We start from the raw sequence: 26,957 nt of genomic DNA, 5'->3' as shown, positions 1-26,957 counted from the left end.
AGTTCCCACTTCTCCAGGGCTGGGCTTTCCAGTCCTAGAGGCTTTTGCCACTCTGCTTTAGCCCAGCTCCTCGTGGTGCCCCACCCCTACTTTATTCTTTTTTATTTATTTTTTTCCACCTTCCTACCTTGCTAGAAGTGAAAACCCTTCACTCTGTAGCATTCTGGCTGTTCTCTCTTTAAATCTCAGGTCAAATTTGTAGGTTTTCAGGATGTTTTGAAAGTTATCTAGGTAAGTTGGTTGGACCAGGTGAATTGAGGACTCCTACTCTTCTGCCATATTTCCCTGCCCTCCCCCCAGCTTTGTTTTATTGTTGATATTAAGTGTCATAGGATTGTAGTTGAAGTTGCTCCTTAAAATTGTGGTATTTGTTATTTCATTTCATATGCAGGTTAAACAGGTGACTTTTCTGTGTGTACTTGAAGAAAATATGTATTCTGTTTTTCTGGGATTGAATGTTTTCTATGTATCTTTTAGAACCATGTACTCTGAAGTATGCTTCAAGTAAAAAAATGTTCTTGTTGAAAAAAAAATACTGTAATGGAGAGGACTCTTTTGCGATGCCTGGGTGACTCAGTGGTTGAATGCTTGCCTTAAGCTTAGGGCATGATCCCAGGATCCAGGATCGAGTCCCACATCAGGCTCCCCGTGAGGAACCTGCTTCTCCTTTGCCTATGTCTCTGCCTTTCTCTCTCTGTCTCTCTCACGAATAAATAAATAAATCTTTAAAAGAAAGAGACAGTACTCTTTTAAAATAAAGCATACCAGAGAGGAATTGGGTGGGGGTATGAGTGAAATAGGTGAAGGGGATAATGAGTACATTTATCATGATGAGCACTGAGTTATATATAGAATTGTTGAATCACTATGTTCTACATCTATAACTAATATAACACTATGTGCTAAATATACTGGAATTAAAATTCAAAACCTATTTCAGGGACGCCTGGGTGGCTCAGTAGTTGAGCATCTGTCTTCAGCTCAGGGTGTGATCCCAGGGTCCCTGGATAGAGTCCCACATTAGGCTCCTTTTGAAGAGCCTGCTTCTCCCTCTGCCTCTGTCTCTGCCTCTCTCTCTGTGTCTCTCTTGAATAAGTAAATAACATCTTTAATAAATAAATAAATACATACATACATAAAACAAAAACTTAAGACAAATAATAAGCAAATTTGGAAACAAATTCAACCTAATAAATTATTCAAATGTGTTATTTATAATGTCATAATGATAAATGATTATTTATAGAAATAAATAGGATATTTTTTAAAAATTACTAATTTCTAAAACAAAAAATAAGAATTCATTTTTTTAATTTTCAGAAACCTTTAATTATGATTTAATAGAAGATATTTGGATATTCATATGGCTTCCAAATTTACATGTCATCATATTACATGGTATAACCCTCTAGAATGCTCCACTCTATACTAATGAATAATGAAAGCTATTAAGTCAAATGCTGTCATTATTATAAAAATAAATTTGACCTCATGAAGCTCTGAAAGATTTTGAAGACACACAGTTTCACAAACCACACTTTAAAAACTTACTCTACAATAACCATGGGAAGAATATGAAATGAAACATCATGTGTTTCTAAAACTAATGTAACATTGTGTGTCAACTATCCTCAAATTTAAAAAGAAGATTGCAGAAGTAAAAAATTAATATATGAGAAAAATGGAAATAAAGAACAGATAAAACAAAGACAAAATAAGTGCTTTAAAAATGATAGCTATAAATGCAACTCTATCAGCAATCACCTTAAATGTAAATAGTTTAACACACCACTTAAAAGACAAATTATTTTAAGACTGTATTAAAAATAGACCTAAATGATTTTTATGAGAATTATACCTTACATGTATGGATACATAGTAGACACTGAAAGGATAGAAAAATATATATCATGTAAAATTTATACTAAGTGGTGTTCAACCAAGGAGGTGAAAGACATGTATTCTGAAAACTATAAAACACTGATGAAAGAAATTAAAGATGATATAAGGAAATCGAAAGACATTCTATGCTCATGAATCTGAAGAACAAATATTGTTAAAATATCTATACTACCAAAGGAATCGATACATTTAATGCAATCCCTATCAAAATGCAAACAACATTTGTTCACAGAGCTAGAACAAATAATTCAAAAATTTGAATGATACCACAAAAGACCCTGATGGCCAAATCAATCTTGAAAATGAAGAGCTAAGCTGGAGGCACCACAATTCCACACTTGAAGTTATGTTACAATGCTGTAGTGATGAAAATAGTATGGTAGTGGCACAACAATAGACACATAGGTCAGTGGAACAGAATAGAAAACACAGAAATGAACCCACAACTATGTGGTCAATTAATCTTCAAGAAAATAGGGAAGAATGTTCAATGGGAAGAAACAGTCTCTTCAACAAATGGTGCTGGAGAAAACTGGATAGCAACATGCAAAAGAATGAAACTGTACCACTTTCTTACACAATACACAAAAATAAATTTAAAATGGATGTAAGACCTAAATGTGAGACAGCAAACCATTAAAGTCCTAGAGGAGAACATAGGCAGTAGTGTCTCTGACATGGGCCATAGCAACTTCTTCCTAGATGTTTCTTGATATCACAGAAACAACAGCAAAAAATAAACTCTTGGAACTTAACCAAATAAAAAGCTTTGGTGCACTGAAGGAAACAATCAACAAAACTAAAAGGCAACCTATGGAATGGGAGAAGATATTTTCAAATGACATATTTGATAAAGGGTTAGCATTCAAAATATATAAAGAACTTATAAAATTGACACCCCCCAAATGAATAATCCAGTTATCAATGGGCAGAAGACATGAATAGACATTTTTCCAAAGAAGATATCCAGAAGCCAATGGACCCATTAAAAGATAGTCAACATCATTCATCATCAGGGAAATACAAATCAAAACTACAGTGAGATACCACCTCACACCTTGCCAGAATGGCTACAATCAAGAACAGAAGACAGAACAGGTGTTAGTGATGATGTGGAGAAAGGGGAACCCTCTGGCAATCTTTTGGGAATGCAAACTGGTATAGCCATTCTGGGAAACAGTTTGGAGGTTCCACAAAACAGTTAAAAATAGAACTACTCTATGATCCAGCAATTGCACTACTTGCTATTTGCCCAAAGGATACAAAATACTAATTCAATGGGATACACGCACCCTGATGTTTATAGTAGCATTATCTACAGTAGTCAAATTATAGAAAGAACCCAAATATCCATTGACTGATGAATGGATAAAAAAAATGTAGCATATGTATACAATAGAATATTATTCAGCCACAAAAAATGAAATAGCCATTTGCAGTGGGATGGATGGAGCTAGAGAGTATTATGCTAAGCAAAATCAGTCTGTCAGAGTAAGACAAATACTGTATGATTTCACCATATGTGGAATTTAAGAAACAACAATTGAGCATGGGGGATAGAATAGAGAGAGAGACCAAGAAACTGACCCTTAACTAGAGAACAAATTGATGGTTTTCAGAGGGCAGGTAGATGGGGGATGGGTTAAATAGTTTATGGGGATTAAGTGGTGCATTTGTTATAATGAACACTGGGTATTGTATGTAAGTGTTTAATCACTATATTGTATGTTAAGGTATGTGCATAGAATGTGTAATGTCCTGACCGTTGGAGTAGAAAATAAAGAAAATTTTAATAAAATTAAGGAAAATCAGGGTGTCTGGTGGTGCAATTGGTTAAGGGTCTGACTCTTGGTTTCAGCTCAGGATGTGATCTCAGGTAATGAGATTGAGCCCAGCATCACGCTCCATGCTCATCATGGAGTCTGTTTGAGATTTTCTCTTCCTCTCCCTCTGCCCCTCCCACTTGTGCTCTCCCTGAAATAAATAAATAAATCTTTTTAAAAATTCAAGGAAGACGGATAAAAGGAGCACACAAAACTGTGGTACACCGAAGACAAAATAAGATGGTAGAATAAGTCCAAATGTATCATAATCACAATAAATATAAATAGGCAAAAGCCATTTTTTAAAAAACAGGCTCTCAAAAAAATTTAAAAAAAACAGGCTCTCAGATTGGTGCTATTCCCTCAGATTCTGAAAGATGCCTTTCTATAACTTTGAAATAGATTATTTGAAGCACGTTAGTATTATCATTCAATATTTATTCTGTACCCTTAAAGGAATAACAGATTTTATATGAACAACACTAACTTTTTATTGTTTTTTCTTATAGTCTGATCTCAGCTATGAAATGGAATCTGATATGATAGATGTGGTAAGTGGCCTTCTCAGATTTTGTTTTATAAAATAAAATATTTCACATATACTCTATTCTTTTTAGTACTAGAGTACTAAGTAATTATATTTTCTTTAGTACTCCGTGTAAAACTATAGATGCATACATATATAGTATTTAAAGCATATTTTGGTTTACCTTTTGTACCAAACAAAATTGGATGCAATAAGGAAAAATTAAATATTTTAAATTAAAAATTAAAGATAATATTCTAAAATTTGAGACAAAAATAAACCATGAATAATTGAAAAATGTGTAATTATAATGGGCAAATATGAGTGGTATCTTTTCATCATATTATGAAAGAACAAAAATAATTCTTTTATTTCATTTCTGATTTGGAACACTCTTCCTTTCAGAAATAATTTGCTTGTATACTGCTTTCTTTTGGTGGAGACTATAACTGCTCTTTGGAGTTTTTAATTATCAAAGAGAACAGACCTTAATACACTTAATAAAGCCAAAGTTCTTTGAAAATATGTATATCAGATATTGACATAGAGAAACTAATATTCATAAAACACCTCTGTTGAGGAAATATTTTCCTTAGATAAGTTCGACCAAAGAAATCTTGAACCTGTACCTACTGCCTTGAGTAACTTCATTTTTATTTAGAAAAGAATCTGATGGCACTCTTTAGAGTTACAGATTGCATGAAGTATTTCAGATGTGGCTGGGATAACTAGAAATATTTAATTATAGACCTTTCTAGACCAATAGATTATAGGTTCTTTCTAGACCAATCTAGTATTCATTTGAAGGAAGTTTAACAGGCTCAAACATATATAATGGCAATTGGTGTAAGAACAGTTTTTAGCTTATTTGTTTTGTTTTGTTTTGTTCTGTTCATTGCTAATAGGTCAGTCAGCCAGGGAAATAGAAATACCATATGATTTCACTCATGTGTGGAATTTAAGAAACAATTGAACAAAGCAGAAAAAAAGAGAGAAACTAAAAATAAAAACAGACTCAACTCTAGAGAACAAACCAGATTATTACCAAAGCGGAGGTGGTTGGGGGAATGGGTAAAATAGGTGAATGGGATTAAGAATATACTTATCCTGATGAGCACTGAGTAATATATAAAATTATTGAATCAATATATTGTACACCTGAAACTAACATAACACCGCGTGTTAACTATATTGGAATTAAGATAACATTAAAAAGAAAATTTTTAAAAAGTTGCTTCATCCTGAAGAAAACATCTGATACTAATTCCTTTGCCATTTGTAGTGATTTGGATGGAGCTAGTGAATATTATGCTAAGTGAAATAAGTCAGAGAAAAACAAATACTGCTTAATTTCACTCATATTTGGAATTTGGGAAACAAAACAGATGAACATGGAAAAAAAACAAGAGAGACAAAGCAGGAAACAGACTCTTAATTATAAAGAAAAAACTGAGAGTTAATGGAGGGGAGATCTGTGGAGGGTGGTTTAAATAGGTGATAAGTACTAAAGAGGCACTTGTGATGAGCACTGGGTGTTATATGTAAGTGATAAATCACTAAATTCTAAATCTAAAACTAATATTACACTATATGTTAACTAACTGGAATTTAAATAAAAACTTGGAGAAAAAAATAAAAGTTTTATAGTTGACCATATTAAATTTCATTATTACCACTTATTCAGCTCTTTTACAATTCTAATTCATTCATTCAACAAGTATTTACTGAACATACATTACATGACCTTCACTGTTCAGTATACTAGGAACAAAATAGACACATATGCCTATTGTAATCAAGTTTAACAAATAAGTGAAATATATGGTATGTCAAATAACAATAAATGTTATAGAGAAAAATAAAGTGAGGGAATAGGATCAGGTGCTAGCAATCATAGTTGAATGTTAGGGAAGGCCTCACTGAAAAGGTTGAGAGCAAAGATGTAAAGAAAGTAAGAGACCTGAAGAAAATGAAAGGCTAACTTTGTGGCAATATGGAAGAAGTGTGTTCAAAGTGGAGGGCATAAAAAACAAAGATTATGAGAAAGGCACAAGGTTCATGTATTCTAAGAATAACAAGAAGGCCTAAAATTTTTTAAAAAGTAACAAGGAGGCCAACGTGGTTGGAGTGAAATGTAGACAGGAGAGTGGGAAGTAGAATATCAAAGCTGAGGTCTAAGAGCAAATGGATAAAGTGGTTATTATATAGGTAGTGGGCCGCTGTAAAGACTTAAATTTTTATCCCTCAACATACTATGATGTAAATTTCTACACGTATAGAAAAGTTGAAAGACTATATAGTAAAACCCATATCCATACCACTTAGGCTCTACAAACAATATTTTATGATATTTACTTTATGAAATATCCATTGTCTATCCATCCCTCAGTCTACCCACCCATCAATCTTATTTTTTATGATGCACTTCAAAGTAATTTGCAGAAATGAGTATATATCACACCAAATACTAAAGCATGACCATCATTAATGAACCTTCAATACTAGTTTTCAGTTCAATTTTATAGATAGAATTTACAAAAAAATAAAATGCACAAGTCTTAAGTGTGTTATTCTATGAGCTTTGGCAAAAACATGCACCTGTTTAAGACTTGTGAAAATATAGAACATTACTGTTACTCAGGAAGTTCCTTCATGCCCATTCTGAGTTATTTCTGATGCCTCTCCCCCATGTCCCCACCCTTTCACCAAAAGGCAACCACAGTTCTGAATTTTTACACTTCAGATTAGTTTGACAATTCTGGAAATTCATATAAATGAAATTATACATTATATAGTTTTATAAAGTTTTTTTCATTCAGCATAATGCTTTTTATGTCAACTTTTGGTTTCAGTTGATTTTTCCCTCTATATTGTTAATGTAGAAGTTCATTGTATGAATATATCATAGTTTATCCTTTCTTATGTTGATAGATATTCCTATTATTTCCAGTTTAAGGAAATTATGAGTAAGTTGTTCTGAACATATTTTATGGAAGGATTTTTTAAGAAAATTATTTTAAGAGCAGCTTTAGGTTCACAGCAAAATTGGAAGGTTGGTACAGAGACTTTGCATATACTCCCTAACCTCGCACTTGCATTGCCTCACACGTTATCAACATCCCCCACCAGAGTGGTACATTTGTTACAATTGATAAACATATATTGATATATCATAATCACTCCATAATTTACGTTATGGTTCAAACTTGATGTTGTACATTCCAAGTTCAGACAAATGTGTAATGTGTATCCAGCATTATAGCACAGAATATTTTCACTGCCCTAAAAATCCTGTTAACTTTGTGAATATTTTTCAATCTTTGTAGGCATATATTTTAATTTCTTTTTGGAAATACCTGGGAATAAGACTGCTAGTGAAGGTGCATGTTTAATTTTATAAGAGTCTTCCAGAACTTTTCCAAAAGTAACTATATTTTATATGTCAATAATAAATGTACAAAATTTCCAGTTGTTCCACATCATTGCCAAAATTTGGAATTGTCAGACTTTTCAATTTCAGTTATTCTGGTGAGTATGTAGTGGTATCTCATTCTAGCTTTAATTTTGCATTTTTGTGTTAACTGATTATGTTAAACACTTTTACATATAATATGTACTTCTATATGTGTTTTGTCCTTTCATATATCTTTTTTGTGTGTATAGTGTCTATTCAAAACTTTTTTTTTTGAAACATGACTGGTTGTATTTTTCTTATTGAATTACTGGAGTTTTAATATAGATATAGCCTGGATACCAGTCCTTTGTCAGGTATTTACAGTATTTTCTCCCACTATAGAGATTGCACATTCATTTTCTTAATGGAATCTTTTGGGGAGTAGTAGTTTTTAATTTTGAAGCAGTCTAATGTTTTTTTTTCTTTTATGCTATTGCTTTGTGTGTCATGTCTAATAAAACTTTGCTTACCTCAAGTTGTGAAGATACCCTTTTATATTTTCATCTAAGTGCTTTATAATTTTAGTTTTTATATTTAGATTTATGATCCATCTCAAAATATTTTTTATGTATGGTTTAATATAGAAGTTACAGATCATTGTACTTTCCATATGGATTTTAAGTTGTTTTAGTCACATTTGTGGGAAAAGCTTCCTATTTTGATTGGATTGTTTTGGTTCCCTTGTCAAATTTTTTTTTCTGTTTTTGTTTTGTTTTGTTTTTTCCCTTGTCAAAATTTGAATGACTGTGTAAGTGAAGGTCCGTGTCTGACCAGTCTATTTTGTTTCATTACCTGATAGTCAATCATTATGCCAGTATCACACTACCATACTTGGATTCAAATATTAGATTTTCAGAAAGACCCTGTTGAAACTACAGAGGTTAATTCATTGTACAGAACACAGTAATGCACTGACAAATTAATTCCCACTGACATATTAGCACCATATAGACAAACTGTTGCTTATTTTGTTTGTATGTTTGTAACTGGAGTAGAATATAGCAGAGGAAGAGGAAGGAGGCAGGTGAAGTCTGAATCCAATCCTGAGATTCTAGTCTAATGTATAGTAGTACCTAGTTTGAAAGAAACTATAGTAGAAGAAAATATGAGGTGATATTTCTACGATAATTGGAAAGTCCTTTCCCTATTTGACTCTGTAATTTCCCAGGTGTTTTGTTCTGAGGTGCATCAAATGGCTAGTAAATGAGGAAAAGACTCCTTCTTTAATCATCGTCAAAAATGACTACTTGCATTACTTGTAAAGTAAATAAATATTTTTAGTACTCCTTTCATCTTTATAATAGAGTTAAGTGATTAACACACTGCCATAATACAGTATCATATGGTATTGTATTCTGAATTTTACTATATACCTTAACCAGTGTTTAATATATTTTTATGTGACTAATTAGCATCCTTTCATTTGAGCTTGAAAAACTCTTTTCAATAATTCTTGTAAGACAGGTGTAGGAAGGTCACGTGCTGATGAACTCCTGTTTTTTTTTTTTTTCTTTTGCTCTGAGTCTATCTTTTCTTCAGTTATGAAGGACAACTTTGCCACATAAAGTACTCTTTGTTGGCACTTTTCTTTCAGCATTTTCAATATATTATCAAAGCTGTTGACTAAGACCCCTCATGTCTACGACATTAATGACTGGGTGATACTTGATGAAAACTTTGGGAAGTCTACAGTGACTGCAGTGCTTTTTGGGGTTCTCAGTGGTGACTCCAGATTCAGTGGTTAGGGACCAGAGCAGGCAGCATTGGTAACATGCTGGTGGTATGCATATGCTTCACCAGTGCCTGTGTAGTCACAGAGGCTCTCTGCAGATATACACATTGTGGTGAGAATCAGAGTCAGCAGCAAGGGCTTGGGCCAACTGTAGGTACACTAGCAGCTGCAGGGGCACTCGCTGTTTTCCTATACTCCTGTAGCCACAAAGTCTTGCCACAGGGATGCACATAGCAGTGGAGAATAATGGCAGCCCTCAGGTCAGAAGAGTGCAGGTATATAGCTGAAGGTTAGCACAATATTATGGACCAGTGACTGAAAATAGGATCATATCCAAACCCACAGCAATTGTGTAGGCTCTGGCTGTCAGTATACACTCATGAACATAGCTTGTTATTGGTGCATGCATGGCAGTGGAAGCTGGTGATAGAGTCAATCCACTAGTGACCAGACGCACAACTTGGTGATTTCAGTAATATAGGTCAGTGATTGGAGTCAAGACTATATCCAGATCCACAGACAGCTATGCAGGCCTTGGCTATCTAGTATGCACTTCAGCTGTAGGGGCTCACTCCAGGTGTGTTCATGGCAGTGGAGGTTAATAGGAGGAGTTAGATTGGCAATGTACAGGTGTACAGCAGCAGGGGATAGTGCAAAGTCAAGTAGTGCATGATAGTGACAAGAGTCAGGATGAATCTGAGTCAACCAGCAACTGTGGGGATCTTGGCTGTCCATGCACACTTGGGCAGCTATAGGAATTTTCCACAAGTATGCACATGGCAGAAAAGGCCAGTGGCTGGAGTTAGGATGGTGCAGATGCACAGTTGCTAGAGGCTAGTCACAAGTCTGCTCACAGTGAGGGAGGTCAACCGTGGGGTCTAGACTGATGTCTTGCATGACTACAGTTACAGAGGCCAGGGCTGGCTGCTGTTATGGATATGGGCTCCAGCATGAATAGGGACTGAGCTGGCTGTCATCTGAAAACATGAAAATAGTGGGGCAAAAACTTCAGCAACAAAATCTACAGGGAATACATGACAGCTGTGCTTGCTATTGTTTTCTTCAATGCTAAAAGCGGCTGAGCTTTCTGTTGGTGTCTGTGATGAGGTGTATGGTGATGAAATTTGGGAGATGTACAGCATCTGCAAGAGATCCTTAGTATTGAAGTGTTCTGGGGTTCTCTGCCAAGCAAGCCACTAGGAACCAATGTCACTCCTGTGTGGCTGACATTGGTAGTCCCTGTCCTTCTTCCTTGTTCTTAGCCATCTCCGGGTGTCTCAGCTTTGCTGTTATCTGTGTGGAATAGAACTGAAATGGATTCTCCATATAGTGCCCCAATGGGCTGAGGAAGATCGTCACTGCCCGCTTTCCCTTTGTTGGCAAGGGGAACTCTTTTGAGCTAGGACATTCCTCTTGGCAGTGAGCAGTGCTGACCTAGAGGATGAGGTGATAAAGACTAAATTAAGTTATTCTTCTACCCATTTTGTGCATTTATTGTCAGGTTTTTTGTTCCATTGTGTTGGTAGAGCTACTTAAGTAGACTCCTCTATTCTCCTGGACTATTTTCATTTGAAGATAGCTGTCCAACTGTTTATCTTTGTTGGGGAATGGAGGTTGTGGTCTTCTCTGTCATCTAGGTGACATCACTCTCACTCAACAGTTTTTCATTTCAATGTAGTCCAATTTATCTGCAGTTTCTTTTGTCACTTGTTCTTCAGATATCATAACTAAAACTTTGGGTTAGTCAAGTCACAAATATTTACTTCTATGTTTTCTCCAGAAATTTTATTGCTATAGCTCTTACATTTAGCTGTATAATTCTTGTGGAGGTAATTTTTATAAACATTGGGGATAAAGGTAGGGAGATAATTGTCCAAATTTATTTTTGAATGTGAATACCCAGCTGTCCCAGCACTATTTCCTGAAGAGACTATTCTTTCCCCTTCAAAATTTATCAGCACCCTATTTAAAATAGACCATAAATGAGAGGCTTATTTCTGAATACTCAGTTATTTTCCATTGATCTGGATGTTTATTCATGTGCAACTACACATTATAGCAATTTTTGAAATTACAAAGTATGAGCCCTTTATTTATTTATTCTTTTTATAAAAGATTGTTTTAAAACAATTTTTGGTCCCTTGCTTTTCCATGAGTTTTTAGATAAGCTTGTCAGTTGCTGTACAGAAGCCAGCTAGGATTTTGAGGCATAGTGTTTTGAATCTGTAGGTCAACATGGGAGATTATTGCCATCTTAACAATATTAGATCTTGTCAGTGAACATCAGTATATATTTTCATTTCTTTAATTATCTATCAATCTATTTGTAATCTTTTTTAATTAAATTTTATTTAAATTCTAAGTTCATAATACTATGGTAAAATAGGTTTCAGATATAGAATTTACTGATTCATCCCTTACATGTAACACTCAGTGCTCATCACAAGTACCCTCCTTAATATCCATCACTCATTTAGCCTGTTCCCCACCCATCTCCCACTGTCAACTCTCAGTTTGTTCTCTGAAGTTAAACTTTTTATGATTTGCTTCCCTTACTTTTTTCCTCCTTCCCATATGTTTATCTCTCCTATTTCTTAAATTTCACATGTGAGTGAAATCATATGGTATTTATCTTTCTCTAACTGATTTATTTTAGTTAGCATAATACACTCTAGCTGCACTCAAGTGCTTGCAAATAGCAAGATTTCATTCTTTTTAGTGGCTGAGTAATATTCTCTTCTAAACACACACACACACACACACATACACACACACACACACACACACACCTCATGGCTTCTTTATCCATTCTCAGTTGATGGAGATCTGGGCTTTGTCTATAATTTGTCTATTGTTGATAATGCTGTTATAACATCAGGGTGCATGTGCCCCTTTGAATCAATATTTTTGTGTCCTTTGAGTAAATACCTAGTAGTGCAATTTCAGGGGTGATAGGGTCATTGTTTTTTAACTTTTTTTCCTAGAGAGAGAGAGAGCATGTGCGCATGCACACACACACACACACACACACACACACACACACACACACACACCTGAGTGGGGTGAGGGGCAGAGGGAGAAGGTGAGAGAGAATCCCAACCAGTCTCCACACCCAGCAGAGTCCAATGTGGGGCTTGATCTCACAACCCTGAGATTATGAACTGAGCCCAAATCAAGATCAGATGCTTAATGAACTGAACCACCCAAGTGCCCCTATTTTTTAAAATTTAATTCCACTATAATTAACACATAAATTTAAGGATTTATATGGTAGATTGTTCTGCAATATCATTTGAGTGGAAAGATAGTCATAGTGTCAAGAGAAACCTAGAATGGCCTATAAGATTTAACAAATAAAATTGTAACTCAATTGTGTTCTGGAAGCTGGAAACAATTTGGTTTAACAGAGGTTAAAGTAGGGACATTTCAATGGAAAAGAACAATATGAAAACAGGAATGAGCATGACACGTTGATGTAACAATTAAGAAACTGACAAGATAAAGCATGAAGTTCCAGTTGGAAATACATTTAATTCATTCAGTAAACAGTTGATGAACATCTATTATAATCCATGTACTCAGTTTAGGTAAAAGAAATACAAAGAGCATAATGATATGATACTTACCCCTTGAGCGTCAAATATTACATCCTCAGTTTCCTCATCTTAAAATGAAGGGATTGGATCAGGTGTTATTTAAGGTAATACCCAACCTAAATAATATCTGACTCTGCTTTTAAAAATCAGCCTATTCATGCATATATGACCTATGCAATATTTATAACTGCACTTTAAATGTAACATATTGAGTTGAGATATTTATCAGGGGTAAAATATACATTTGATCATGGGTATGTATTTTTTTTACCTATAGGTTCTTTTTCAAGTCATTAATATTGTAAGATATTTTGCTCTGTAATCATTTAAACCACTCCTTTACCTGAAGGCAATATTAGGCTTAATCATCTTACTTATTCCTTGGAAAAGTTAGAAAATTGCTTCTATGCCCTCGTACTCACCAACAATAAGTATTTATGTAGCTTTGGTATAATACTTAGAATTGTGTTAAGTGAAGGAGATTCAAAGACTTATATATAAGCTACAATTCCCACCTATGAGATTTACTAAGTAAGTAGGTGGTTTATTGGGCTATTATTTATAACTCTTTTATTTAAAGTTTTCATTTCCTTTTTTAAACTCTTACTGATGTTCAGAAATGAGTTTTGTGTTATATCAAAATATTAAAGGGGTACCTGGGTGGTTCAGTTAGTTGAATATCTAATTCTTCATTTCAGCTCAGGTCATGATCTCAGGATCATGAGTTTGAGCCCTATGTCTGAATCTACACTCAGCATGGAGTCTGATTGATATTCTCTCTACCTCTGTTCCTCTCACCATTCTGTCTCTCAAATAAATAAAATAAATCTTTAAAAAGATGTTAAAATTCAGACAGTTCAAATATTTAAAGGAAATGACAATATAGTCCCTAAAAGCATAAATAAAACATATATAAAAATCTCTACCAAAAGTTAATTTTAAAATAAAGCTATAGTTAATAGATATTTATGGAGGTCATGATAAATAAATATAATATTTAGCCTGTTTCCCTGTGGGTGAGATTCTTAGTGATAGTTTATTTCTTTTTAGGTTCTTCTGCCTTTTCAAAAATTTCCATGAAATTTTCCATTTCTTTTCAAAAATAAATGAATATTTAAAATCTATTTTTTACTTTTTCTTATTCATCTTCACATTGCTTACACCACAATTGAGAGGACCTAAAAATTTAACCTAGTTTTATACTTTGATACTACGTAGTTGACTCTAGAATCAACCAAATACATTTTTCATCCTGTTGATGAGTCATGTAATATATTTCCCTGAATACAAATACACATACATAGGTATATGTGTATATGTATACATATATATATTCAGTTTTTGAGAAATGAAAATTATGGCAATTACATATGAGAATTGAGTTAGAGATGTTAATATGGGTTTCATGAATCTTGTTTCTTTTCTTCTTGTCTAGTGCAAGAATGTGAATAAAATCTGTCATTATATAATTGCTCTGCCACCTGATGTTATAGGACCAGAAACACAGATTACAGAATTTCTTACCCCTGAAGAGGAAGTATCTAGGGTGCAAGTGGTAAGCAGTTTTAAAAAAAGACTTATCATTAATATTAGGCATTTGAAAAAAATTTAAAATGTCAATAAGATGCTTTCTAATTTAACACAGCAATTACTTACGTGCTTTTGACTTCTTTCAATGTTTCTCTGTATACAGAATATATAATGATGCAATCACATTGTTCTTTTTCATATAGTCATTATCTTAATTTTAAGTAACAGCCCCATGTATTATTGAATTTTTAAACTGTGGCTTATTTAATTATTCAGTTATTATCTGATTATGTAGGTTACCATCAATTTTCAGGTTTTAGAAGTAAAGCTGCTGATATTATTATCTTTGTAAGTATAATATATTGCAAATATTCAAATAATTTTCTTGAATACATTTTTATGATTCTGGTTTTTAAGCAAAGTTTTCTAAAAAAGTGTTACAAGGAATTTTCATCAGTTATATTCCTATGATTCTGATTATGGTGACAGAATGTACAATGTTTTTTTTTTTTTTTCAGAATGTACAATGTTTTAAGAATATTCATATTATCAAATTATCTACCAAAAGAATTCAAATTAAAACCTATATTTTCACCAGTATTGGATTACCCCTCAAATATTAGCTTTTATTTATTTATTTATTTATTTATTTATCTATTTATTTATTATGAATATTTTATTTATTTATTCATGAGAGACACAGAGAGAGTCAGAGACACAGAGAAAAGCAGGCTCCATGCAGGGAGTCCGATGTGAGACTTGATCCTGGGTCTCCAGGATCATGCCCTGGGCCAAAGGCAGACGCTTAACTGCTGAGCCACCCAGGCATCCCAGATTTTTATTTTTTTTTAAATTTAAATTCAATTAGTCAACATATAGTACATATTTAGTTTTAGTTGTAGTGTTCAATAATTTATCAGTTGCGAATAACACCCAGTGCTCATCACATCATGTGCCCTGCTTAATGCACATCACCAAATGAACCCCCATCTCCCATAGCATCCCTCAGTTTCTTTCCTGTAGTTAAGAGTCTCTCCTGGTTTTTCTCCCTCTCTGATGACTTCCCATTCAGTTTTCCCTCCCCTGCCCTATGATTCCTCCCCCGTTTCTTATATTCCATATATGAGTGAGACCATATGATAATTGGCTTTCTCTGATTGACCTATTTTGCTCAGCATAATAAACTCCAGTTCCAACCATGTTGATGTAAATGGTAAGTATTCATCCTTTCTGATGGCTGAGTAATATTCCATTGTATATGTACACCACACATCTATATCCATTCATTTGTCAATAGACATCTGGGCTCTACCCACAGTTTGGCTATTGTGGACAATGCTGCTATAAACATTGGAGTGCAGGAATGCTTTCAGATCAATACCTTTGTACCTTTGGGATAAATTCCTAATTGTGCAAATGCTGAATCATAGGATATCTCTATTTTTAACTTCTTGAGAAACCTCCATATCATTTTCCAGAGTTGCTGTACCAGCTTTTATTCCCACCAGCCATGTAAGAGGATTCCCCTTTCTCCAAATCCTTGCCAACGTTTGTTGTTTCCTGTCTTAATTTTAGCTATTCTTACTGGTGGAAAGTGGTATTTTATTTTGGTTTTGATTTGTATTTTCCTGGCGCCAAGTGCTATGGAACATTTTTCATGTTTCTGTTTTCCCTTTATATATCTTTTTGAAGAAAATATCTTTGCATGTCTTCTGCCCATTTCTAGTTTATAAGTTTCCAGAAATGCATCCATTTCTTCCAGATTGCCTAATTCTTTGGTGTATATTTGCTCATAATATGTTTTTAAAATTTTGTGTATTTTCTTGATATTGGTCATGATCTCTCCTCTTTCATTCATGGTTTTATTAATCTGGGTCATTTCTCTTTTCTTTTTCATAAATCTTGCTAGGGGTTCATCAATCTTATTAAGGCTTTCAAAGAACTAGCTTATAGCTTTGTTGATCTGTTCTACTATTCTTCTGGTTTCTATTTCATTGGTCTCTGCTCTAGTCTTTACTATTTCTCTACTCCTTCTTGAGAAGGTTTTATTTGCTGTTCTTTCTCCAGCTCCTATAAGTATAAAGTTAGCTTGTGTATTTGAGGTTTTTCTAACTTTTTGAAAAAGGATTGTATTGCAATGTACTTCCCCCTTAGGACCACTTAACTGTGTTCCAAATGTTTTGAACAGTTTTGTTTCATTTTCATTTGTTTCCATGAATTTTTTAAAAATTTTTCTTCATTTTCCTGGTTGGCTCATTTATTCCTTAGTAGGACACTCTTTAACCTCCAAGTGTTTGCCTCCCTTCCAATCTCATCTTGGGATTGAATTCAAGTTTCAAAGTACTGTGTTCTGAAAATATACAAAGAATAATTCCAGTCTTTTGGTACTGGTTGAAACATGATTTGTGACCCAGTATGTGATCTATTCTGGAGAATGTTCCATGTGCACTTGAGAAGAATGTGTATTCTGTTGCTATAGGATAGAATGCTCTATGAGCATCTGTGAAGTTCATCTGGTATGCTGTGTCATTCAAAGCCCTTGTTTCCTTATTGATTTCCTAATTAGATGATCTGTCCATTGCCATAAGTGGGTGTTGAAGTCCCCTAATATTATTATCAATGTGTTTCTTTAATTTGGTTATTAATGTTCATATAGTTGGCTACTCCCAGGTTCGGAGCATAAATATTTATAATTTTTAGATCTGCATGTCAGAAAACCCTTTAAGTATGATATAGGGTCCCTCTTTATCCCTTACTACAGTCTTTGTTTTAAAATCTAATTTGTTTGATATAAGGATTGCTACCCCTGCTTTCTTTTGTGGTCCATTAGCATGATAAATGATAAATGATTCTCCACCCCTCACTTTCAATCTGGAGGTATCTTTGAGTCTAAAAATGAGACTTTTATAGGTATCATATGAATAGGTTTTGCATTCTTATCCAATCTGATACTCTGTGTCTTTTGATTGAAGCATTTAGTCCATTTACATTTCAGAGTAACCATTGAAAGATATGAATTTAGTGCCATTGTATTACTTGTAAAGTCACTGTTTCTATAGATTTTTTTTCTTTTTTTTTCTGTTCTATGTTACTTTTTGGCTCCCTCTTCACTTATAAGATCCCCTTAATATTTCTTGCTAAGCTGGTTAAATGGTCATATATTCTTTTAGTTTCTATCCATCCTGGAACTTATCTCTCCTTCCATTCTGAATGACAGCATAACTAAATAAAGTATTCTTGGCTGCATGGTTTTCTCATTGAGTACCCTGAATATATCATGCCAGCACTTTCTGGCCTGCCAGGTCTCTATGGATAGGTCTGTTGCCAGTCTAATGTTCTTACACTTTTAGGTTAAGAACCTCTTGTCACCAGCTGCTTTCAGAATTTTCTCTTTGTCTCTGAAATTGAAAGTTTCACTATTACATGTCAGAGTGTTGATCAATTTTTATTGATTTTGAGGGTTCCACTCCACCGCTTGGACTTGAATGCCCGTTTCTTTCTCCAGCTGGTCTTCTGGGAGAAGGGCCTGCTATGCTGATCCTCAGGTTTCTTTGCCTTAGTGGAGTTGCACAACCTCTTGCCAGAGGGCCAAGCTCAGTGTAAGCTGGTTCTCTGTGTGGCTTTTGTTCCCTGAAGGCTTTCCTGGACTCTTTAGAGTGTGAAAATAAAAATGACAATGCCCTGATCTCCAGCCCTGGAGCTGAAAGATTATGGTGTGTGACAAATTCTGCAGACTCCTACAATGTGGGCCCACTCCAGTGTTCCCAGGGAAAGTCAGAGGTTGCTGTGTTTGTGTGCTTTGCATCACCCCAGCACAGAGTGTTCACCGATTTCTTGTGTCACCCATTCTGCTCCCTCCCAGAGGAAGTCAGAGCATTGCCCCATTTCTTGTCCTTTATAGGGCCCCAGCCTGGAAAGTCGTCACTGGATCAGGCTGCAGTTCCTGGTTTATGGCAAATTGAGCTGAGAGACTGCTCTTGAGAGATAGCTGACCTAAACCAGTTTCACTGCTCCAATGCTTGGGAACTCTTCTGGCTCAGGCACTTCTGTTTTTTTCTGTAACTCTGGGGATCTTGAGACCACATTGTCTCACCTGGGATTTTTGCACCACTTAACCACTAAGCAACTTTCAGGCAGGGACGTCTCTTACTGGAGCAAATTTCTAAAGGTTCTGATTTTGTACTTCAGGGCTATATCATTTTCCTGTAGCCAGCTTACACAGGCTCCTTCCTCCCCATTTATCTTCCACTATTTCCAATTAGTTTCTCTTCTCCACACACCTACCTTGCAAAAATGTGGTTGCTTTTCTATTTGTAGAATGTTGGCTATTCTTTTCTTAAATCTCAGGTTGAATTCATAAGTATACAGAATGATATGATAATTATCTAGCTAAATTCAGGGAACGAGATGAAATGAGGTGCCTTTCTCTTCTGCCATCTTGCCTCTCTTCTTACCTGTATTGGATTTTATCTCTTTTCTTTATCCTACTAGATTGTAAAATCAAACCTCATTTTTGTTTGAGCATGTGCTTAATTGCTTAAACATTTTTTCTTATACGTTATTCGTGTCTCTCCTATTTTCTACATTTATCATTATTATTAGAGTTAATTGTTTTGAATTTGAAAGTAATAACTTCTCATTATCTGAAATGTGAAAAATATAGAAAAGCATTTGAATTGCTTTAATGATTAATAATATTTGTGTATTTTCTCCCATTGTTTCTTCTATTCATATTTTACTTATACAATTGTGACATACACAATTGTGTATATACACATATACACACATAATATAACTTGAACATATGAATATAATTATCTTTTTCATTTCTGGAATTCAAATTTTTTTTCATGTTTTTGCTATGTTACTACTATATATACTTCTTTGACATACATAATTGTGAATTGCCACACATAAAGTATTTTATCAGTCTTAGTTGCTTAGGCATGAAATTACTGGTCCAATGGTTATGAATGTTTTTAGTTTCTTAATATATGTTGAAAAAATTGCTTTCCTAAAGAGTTGTATCAGTTTACACTTTTATTAGCAGCATGCATCCATAGCCATTTCATGATGCTTTTACTGTTTAAACAAATAGAGTTATGCAGGTGACAAGTAGTCATAAGTATAATCCTGGCCACCTTTGTTTTTCTTACAATTAATGAGGTTAAGTGTTTTTCATTATATTTATTAGTCATTCTTATTTTTTTTTAGCTGAATTGATTTTTCATAACCTTTATCCATTTAATCCCTGGGTCTTAGTGTTAACTTATCTGCATTTTATATTACTTACATGTAAAGAAATTTATTGTAAAGATTTTTATAATTCATTTAGGTCAGGAATTTTTAAGTTCAGAAATAAGCCTGAGGATTAATTTCCAATGAAGCCAGCTAGCATTTTTTATGTGAATAATTTTAGCCCAATCATAAATCATTGCATCTGTCTTGGTATTTATGTGAGTTTCCAGTTCTTTTGCAAAGTAAGGTAGTTATGGCTAATAACTCACTTTTAAACAAAAGGAAAAACAAACTTTAGGCTTACTCCAACAGAATAATTGATTTAACATGATATTTTTTAAAGCTATAATTTGAAGTAATCTTTCAAATGTGTGCTTGTATTTACAGGATCATTTTAATTTATTGCTAAGTCTTACTTTATTGTTATCTTTGTAAACATAACAAAATCATTATTAGGGTTTCATGGAAAACAGAATCTTGGAACAATAATTACCTAAAGAGAGGGAATAGAGACTTTTTAAAGATTTATTTATTTGAGAGAGAGAGAGAGAGACAGCACGATGAGGAGGGGCAAATGGAGAGGGAGAATCTCAAACAGACTCCATGCTGAAAATGGAGCCAAAGAAGGAGCTTGATCTCATGATCCTGAGATCATAACGTGAGCTGAAACCAGGAGTCTGATGCTCAACTGACTGCCACCCCAGTGCCCCAAGATAATGATTTAAAATACAGAATTATTTGGGTTGAAATAGTCAGTTAATGACTTGAAAAATGGATAGACCTTTAAAATAGAAACTGTTATCTTTATTGTTCAATGTATCAATGATGTAATTAAACTATAAACACATACAAAAAATATATTTTATGTTGATGGTGAAGTATACAAAGTAATAATTTAAAATATTGAATAATAATTTGACTCTCAGTTGTAGAGATGGGTAGACTTTTAACTTTGATGTGCAAAATATACAAATCCAAGCATGTTAGGAAATAAACTTCATAAATGATGAAGGGAATAAATTCAAACGATAGTAATAGAGTAATAGAAATAAGCATAAAGATTAAATCGTTTTCTTGAAGTCCCTGCTTTACCACTAATAACCTAGATGTAAATTTAAATAAGTCATATTTCCTCTCTAAACCTGTTTCTTATTTGTAAAATTCTGGACTTGGGTGAGTGACAGCAGAGGTCACTTGCAATTCTGTGACTCTAATATCATTTCATAGACCTACAATTTTAATTTCTCCTGTAGTGCCCTTTCAAAGAAATCATTATCTATTGCATATATTCTTCCTAGAGATTAATTTTAATGGAAACGGATTGAGTATTATTGATTTTCATTAACATGTTTGTTTTATAGCTATAGATTCAGATATGTTGGGGGTAGGGAGAGAGTGTTAGGAGTTTGAAGGAAATCAAATCAAATTCATCAAACTGATTACTGGTAAGGCACACTTTAACAAGGGAGGCCAGGTTTTGAAGAGCCTGAGCCTTATACAGTTTGGGAGTCCCTCTTACATATATAAATATATATATAAAACTACACACACACACACACACATATATATGCAAATTGAAATTTAGAATGAGAAAAATCACAACAAATATGAATTTGTAAAATTTGAAAATATTACAAGCCTAAAATACTTTTCAGAGCCTTGGAATGGGCTTAAATAAGTGAGAGGCACTAAAATTTAAGCTTCATTGGCTTCATAGTAAATCTGTCTTTTAGATTAGACATGTTTTTCCCTTTGTATACTTCTTTTTGGTTCTATTCCTTATATTTAACAGCTCCTCTAACTCCATGGACACAAGTAATGTGAAAAGAGAAAACAACCTTGGAGATAAAACAGTAAATACTATATAGATATGTATATAGATATGATTTTTGCATCAGAAAAAAATGTCCCTTCCTCTTTGTCAGCTGCTTGAATTATTCTTGCTATTTTGTATTAAACACTGGCCACAAAATTGCAACCTCTTTGGGATGGGTGAAAATTTTATGAGATGCTTTCACTTAAATGGCTAAAGAGCCTAACCACATATGTGAGGCAATGCTAACCTCAATTGGAATAAGTAAGAAGTTTCTCATCTGGAACCAGTATTTCATGCCCATGGAGATATACTGGTACATTGACATCATCTCTACCAAAAACTTATCAAATTCATCTTTCATCTAAGATGCCTGTTCAATATGCCTTTCATGCACTTAATATGTAGATAATTATGATTATTGATTTGGTCAAGGACTGTGAAGACCCAAACGTTTTCATCATCATATCCCATGAAGTCTTATACAATCTGAGATTTGTATTGTATGCTATGGTGCAGAATCAGTTTTCTCTGTTTTTGGAAGCCATCTAAAATGTCTTTGCAACATTGAAATGCTGTGAGTATTCAATGATACCATAGTTAATTTTGAGATCTATCATGTTTCAAGAAATTGTGACATCTATGCCAACTCTTGGTTATTAGCAATCAAAATAAAAATTAAAGACATAAAATTTAATTGTATCCTTGAAATATAACATACAGCATTCTAGTTAATAGATATTGGTATAAAGCAATATTTCCTGTTGAGGAAACTGACTAGCAGTAGAAGAAAGCTGCCCAGAATGATTAGATAGCAAGAAATTCAGTCTTTATGCTTTACAGAAGGATAAATCCAAGAAATAACTGTATTTATCTTAGCTAATAGAAAATTTAGCATTTTTTAACATTTAAAAACCCAATAGTCTACTTTATGGGCTCTCTGTTATAAAATATGTCAATAGTGGAATCATTTCCAAGTGTAAGAAGTTAGAACAGAATTATAAAATACATATTTTACGTTGAAATATTACATGACTACAAGGTATTTTCATGGTAAGTATGGATCATCTAAAAAGAGTGTTTTGTATTTCCAAAATATGTTATTACAGTACATTCTGAAAATCTATCATTTAGTTTAAAAAAGTGGCTTAGTCCTTCTACCCTCCAAAACAAAGTTTCAGATTCTATTTCCTTGAGGAAATTGCAAATAATGAACTATGTTACAAAATTGTCCAGAGTAAATAGTTCACCTCTGCTCAGTAGGAGAAGCCTAAAACTACTTGGCTAACATCCTACTTTCACTCAAGTGGCAGGACCCAGAAGATAAAACCAGGAACCCTTAGACACTAGGCTTGCTGTGTGTTCTCCATGGACCATTCTTTAGTAACCCTTTGACCAATGACTTTGATAGGCTTCCAGAAGTAGCTGCTCTGGGTGGAATAGCTGTGCTAATTTATCCTCATTAGGAAGGTTTACAAGAGCTCAGCTTTAAAGAAGGAAGTATAAATTTAATACAGAGTACCTGTCTTTTTGTGTCCCTTCTTTTTCCCATTCATTTTCACTTCTTTACCACCGTCTCTCTCAGTTGCTCTAAGCGTGATATGGTCAGTTATTTGTCTATTCTTAGCCTTCCTCTATGAATATTTTCCCCCAATGCTGTGCGAATGCAACAGTAAATGCAAGTTCTATGAATGAAAATTTAAAGAATTTTTATAATTCTAAAAATAAAGATGGATTTTCATACATTTTGTTTTTTTGAATTAAGAAAAAAGATGATTTCAGAGGCACCTGGATGGCTCAACTAAAGAACATGCAACTCTTGATCTTGGAGTCCTGAGTTCTAGTTTCACATTGGGTACAGAGATTACTTAAGTAAATAAAACATTTTAAAAAGATGATTTCAAATTTACCATGTTCCATTCAATTTTTTAAAATCTCCATATGTAGAAGTATCCAATATTTATATCACCTCATAGTTTACTTTTGCATCTATAATTTCTTTTGAAATGCATACCATAATTTCATTTGGTCCTCAGAATAACTCTGTGATACAAAGGGCAGAAAATATTTTCATATTCAGTTTTAAAATTAGAAAATTGAGACCCAGATACATTACACCACTCTCTACCACTGCTTGTCATTACCATCTATCAAATTCTGTTGAATTGTATTATTTGTTTATTTAATCATCTGTGATTGTCTGCCTTTGCTCAAAAGCTAATCCTAAACTTTACCACTTCTAAAGGGAATTTATCTTTAAACTGTCCTTTATCCAGCCACTTTTCAATCTCAGCTTATGGCCTCATACCCACTTTCAGAAATAGTGAGTCAATCAATTATGAACTTCCTGGGAATACCTCCACTTATTGTGGACTTGGTATTTTGCACCAATCTTCCAGATGAAAACAGCCAGAAAAGTTTGACAAATTTTAAAAAATCTCTAAGGCATTAGAGAGCTAACAATCAGTTTAAAAACATGAGGGCCAAGATCTGGGAGAAGATTGAAACCAAAATCAATGCAAAAAAGAAGAAAATGGAATGCTATTTTCAAAGAGTGAACTGAAAGTGCTGAAGGAAAATAACTGCCAACTTAGAATTCAATTTCCCAAAACAAAAAATCATTCAAAAATCAAATTTCAAAGTGAAATTAAGACTTTTTGGACAAACAGAGCTGAGAATTTGTAACCAGCACACTCAACTAAAGGATGTTCTTCAGCAGAAGAAAAATGTTTCCAGAAGAATGCTCAAAGACGCAAAAAGGAGTGAAGAGCAACAAAAATAGTAAATCTGTATGTAAATACAAAGGATTATTGACTGGATAAATGATAATAATAACAATAATAGTAATGTGGCATTTAAAATATATATAATTTAAACACATTACAACAATAACAAATAAGGAAGGAGTAAATAAGTAGAGTTAAAGTATTCTAAGGTCCTTGCACTATCCATGAAGTTAAAAAGTGCTTTGATAAACTATGTATGTTTATGGTAACCACTAAAAGAACAATAGAATAATGTGTAACTATCAAGCAATAGAAGGGAAAATGGAAAATAGCAATCCAAAAGAAAGCAAGAAAGAAAAAGCAAAGGGAAGAAAAAAGTAGGCAGAAAAAGTGGAAATCAAGTAGTAATGTGGTAGATTTAAATCCAAATATATCAGTCATAGTATTCAGTGTAAACAAACTAAATATCCCAATTAAGATAAAACAAGGCAGAAAAATCCCAACGATAAGCTGCTTAAAAAACACATGCCTAAAATATGAAAATATGACATGTTTGAAGTAAAATGATGGAAAAAAAGATGCCACGCAAACAATTACCAAAAGAAATTTTGAATATCAGACCAAGTAGACCTTAAGGGAAAAAGGATTATTGAAAGTAAAGATGGATATTTTACAAGATAAAAGTTTACTTTGATCAAAAAGGTAGAACAGTTTTAAATTTGTATGCAAATAATTATGACACAGCTTAAAAATAAATAAGCATAAGGTGTGAACCTTTTTAGCTTCTTGTGCTCTCACCTTTAAAATGACTCTTAGCTACACTGGCAATCTTATTTCCTCCCCTCCAGTCATGGAGAAGAACATGTTTCTCCTCCTTCCTAAGAGTGATCCTCTTATCTTCTCATGTCCTCCAGCACCTTGTTTCTATTCCTTTTCACTTACCTTGACTTTCCTTCTCATCTGCTCATTCCACTCTATCTAAAGTCACACTCAAATCTCACCCATCTCCCCAGATGAAATAGTTCTTGTTTCTGTGTCTTCCTTGAATTATTTTATTGCCTTTCTCCTTCACTGCTAAGCCAAGATTCCTAAAACGACAGTCCATGTTAGGGATCCTTTACAGCCCACCCACTATTCAACCTGTAGAAACCAATCTTCTGCCCTCAATACTCTACTGAAACTTCAGGCCTCATGTTTATTTATCTTCAACATTTCACATAGTTGGTCATTGCTTCTTTGAAACTCTTTCTTCCATTGGCTTTTCTGGCATCATACTCTCTGGATTCTTCTCTCAATTATCTGGTTGTTTCTCAGTGTCCCTGTTTGGATTCAATTTTTTTATTCCATAAATGTTGCTATTCTCCCATACTGTGTAATAAGTTTTTTTTTCTCAGCTCCCTCTGCTTCAGTGTTTCTCAAGTTATGATTATTTGACTACATACATAAGAAATATTTAGAGGTTCTTGTAAAAAAATGCGGAATTCTGAACTGTGCCTCCATACCTTCTGAATCAGAATCTGTAGGGTTGGGGCTTAGGAATGTGAATTTTTAAACAAACTCTCAGTAATTCTGATGTATGCCCATATTCAATATGCACTGTCTTCCCTTTACCTAAGGAGACTCTGGTGGCTTTTAACTATTATACATATGCTGATAATTTCCAATCTTTATCTCTACCTGGACTTTTCCCTCAAGTCAAAACTCAACTATGATTAAATTTTTCTGTCTAGAAAAGAAGGCAGAAAGGTGATTTGGCTAAAACCTATAAAGTTCTAAAATAGATAAATAATATGAAATTTAATTATTTAAACTGCAAAGAGTACTGCACTGGGAGTCATGAGACTTACATAGTAGTCTTGGTTCTATTAATTAATAGCTTTGTGATCTTTGTCAGTTAACCGAACATCACACAACTTCAAATTCTCACTTGTAAAAATAAAGAGGTTATAATAGATAAATTTTAAACCATGTAACACTGGACAAGTTATTTAACTGCTCATAGTTTCCTCAAAAGTATAATGGAGTTAATTATACCAAATAAGGTTATTCTAAGGATAAACTATTACATTGAACACTTTTGAAGTATTCAATAAAAATGAGAGATAAGACTATTTTTTAAAGATTTACTTGTTTATTTTAGAGAGAGAGCTGGAGCAGGAGGTGCAGAGTGAGAGGGAGAGAAAAATCTCAAGCAGACTCTGTGCTGAGCTGGATGCAGGGCTCCATCTCAAGACCCAGAGATCACAACCTGAGCCAAAACTAAGAATCAGACACTTAACTGACTGTGTCACCCAGGCACCTCAAAGTAGCACTATTATTATAAAAAGAATCCTAGTAAATATTCTAATACTTCATTTTAAGTTTTTATTTAAGTTTCAGTTAGTTAACATACAGTGTAGTATTAGTGTATTACATAGGGACTCAATATCTCCATACAACACCCAGTGCTTATCAAAAGTGTATTCTTTAATCCCCATCACCTATGGAACCCATCCTCCAATCCATCTCCCCTCTGGTAACCATCAGTTTGTTCTCTATAGTTAAAATTTGGTTTATTGATTTGCCTCTCCTTTTTTCCTCCTTTTCGTATTTATTTTTAAAATTCCACATATGAGTG

At 33.8% G+C, this 26,957-nt stretch overlaps 1 protein-coding gene across 4 annotated transcripts in view; it reads left to right on the top strand.

Annotated features, from left to right (window-relative positions):
- The window catches only part of LOC140627314 (uncharacterized), a 290,030-nt gene that overhangs the window by 208,156 nt on the left and 54,917 nt on the right, over positions 1-26,957 (top strand). For all 4 annotated transcript variants that reach the window (XR_012026135.1, XM_072815491.1, XM_072815489.1 and 1 more), the window contains exons 8-9: positions 4,235-4,276; positions 14,469-14,588. Coding sequence is in view for 3 of the 4 variants with exons in the window: in XM_072815491.1 (XP_072671592.1) it covers positions 4,235-4,276; positions 14,469-14,588 (162 nt within the window). In the remaining variant the exon portion in view is untranslated. The remainder of the gene's footprint in view (positions 1-4,234; positions 4,277-14,468; positions 14,589-26,957) is intronic.

The sequence above is a fragment of the Canis lupus genome, chromosome X (genome assembly GCF_048164855.1).
Source record: "Canis lupus baileyi chromosome X, mCanLup2.hap1, whole genome shotgun sequence".
Lineage (NCBI taxonomy): Eukaryota > Metazoa > Chordata > Mammalia > Carnivora > Canidae > Canis > Canis lupus.
This window is presented reverse-complemented; position numbering and strand designations above follow the sequence as displayed.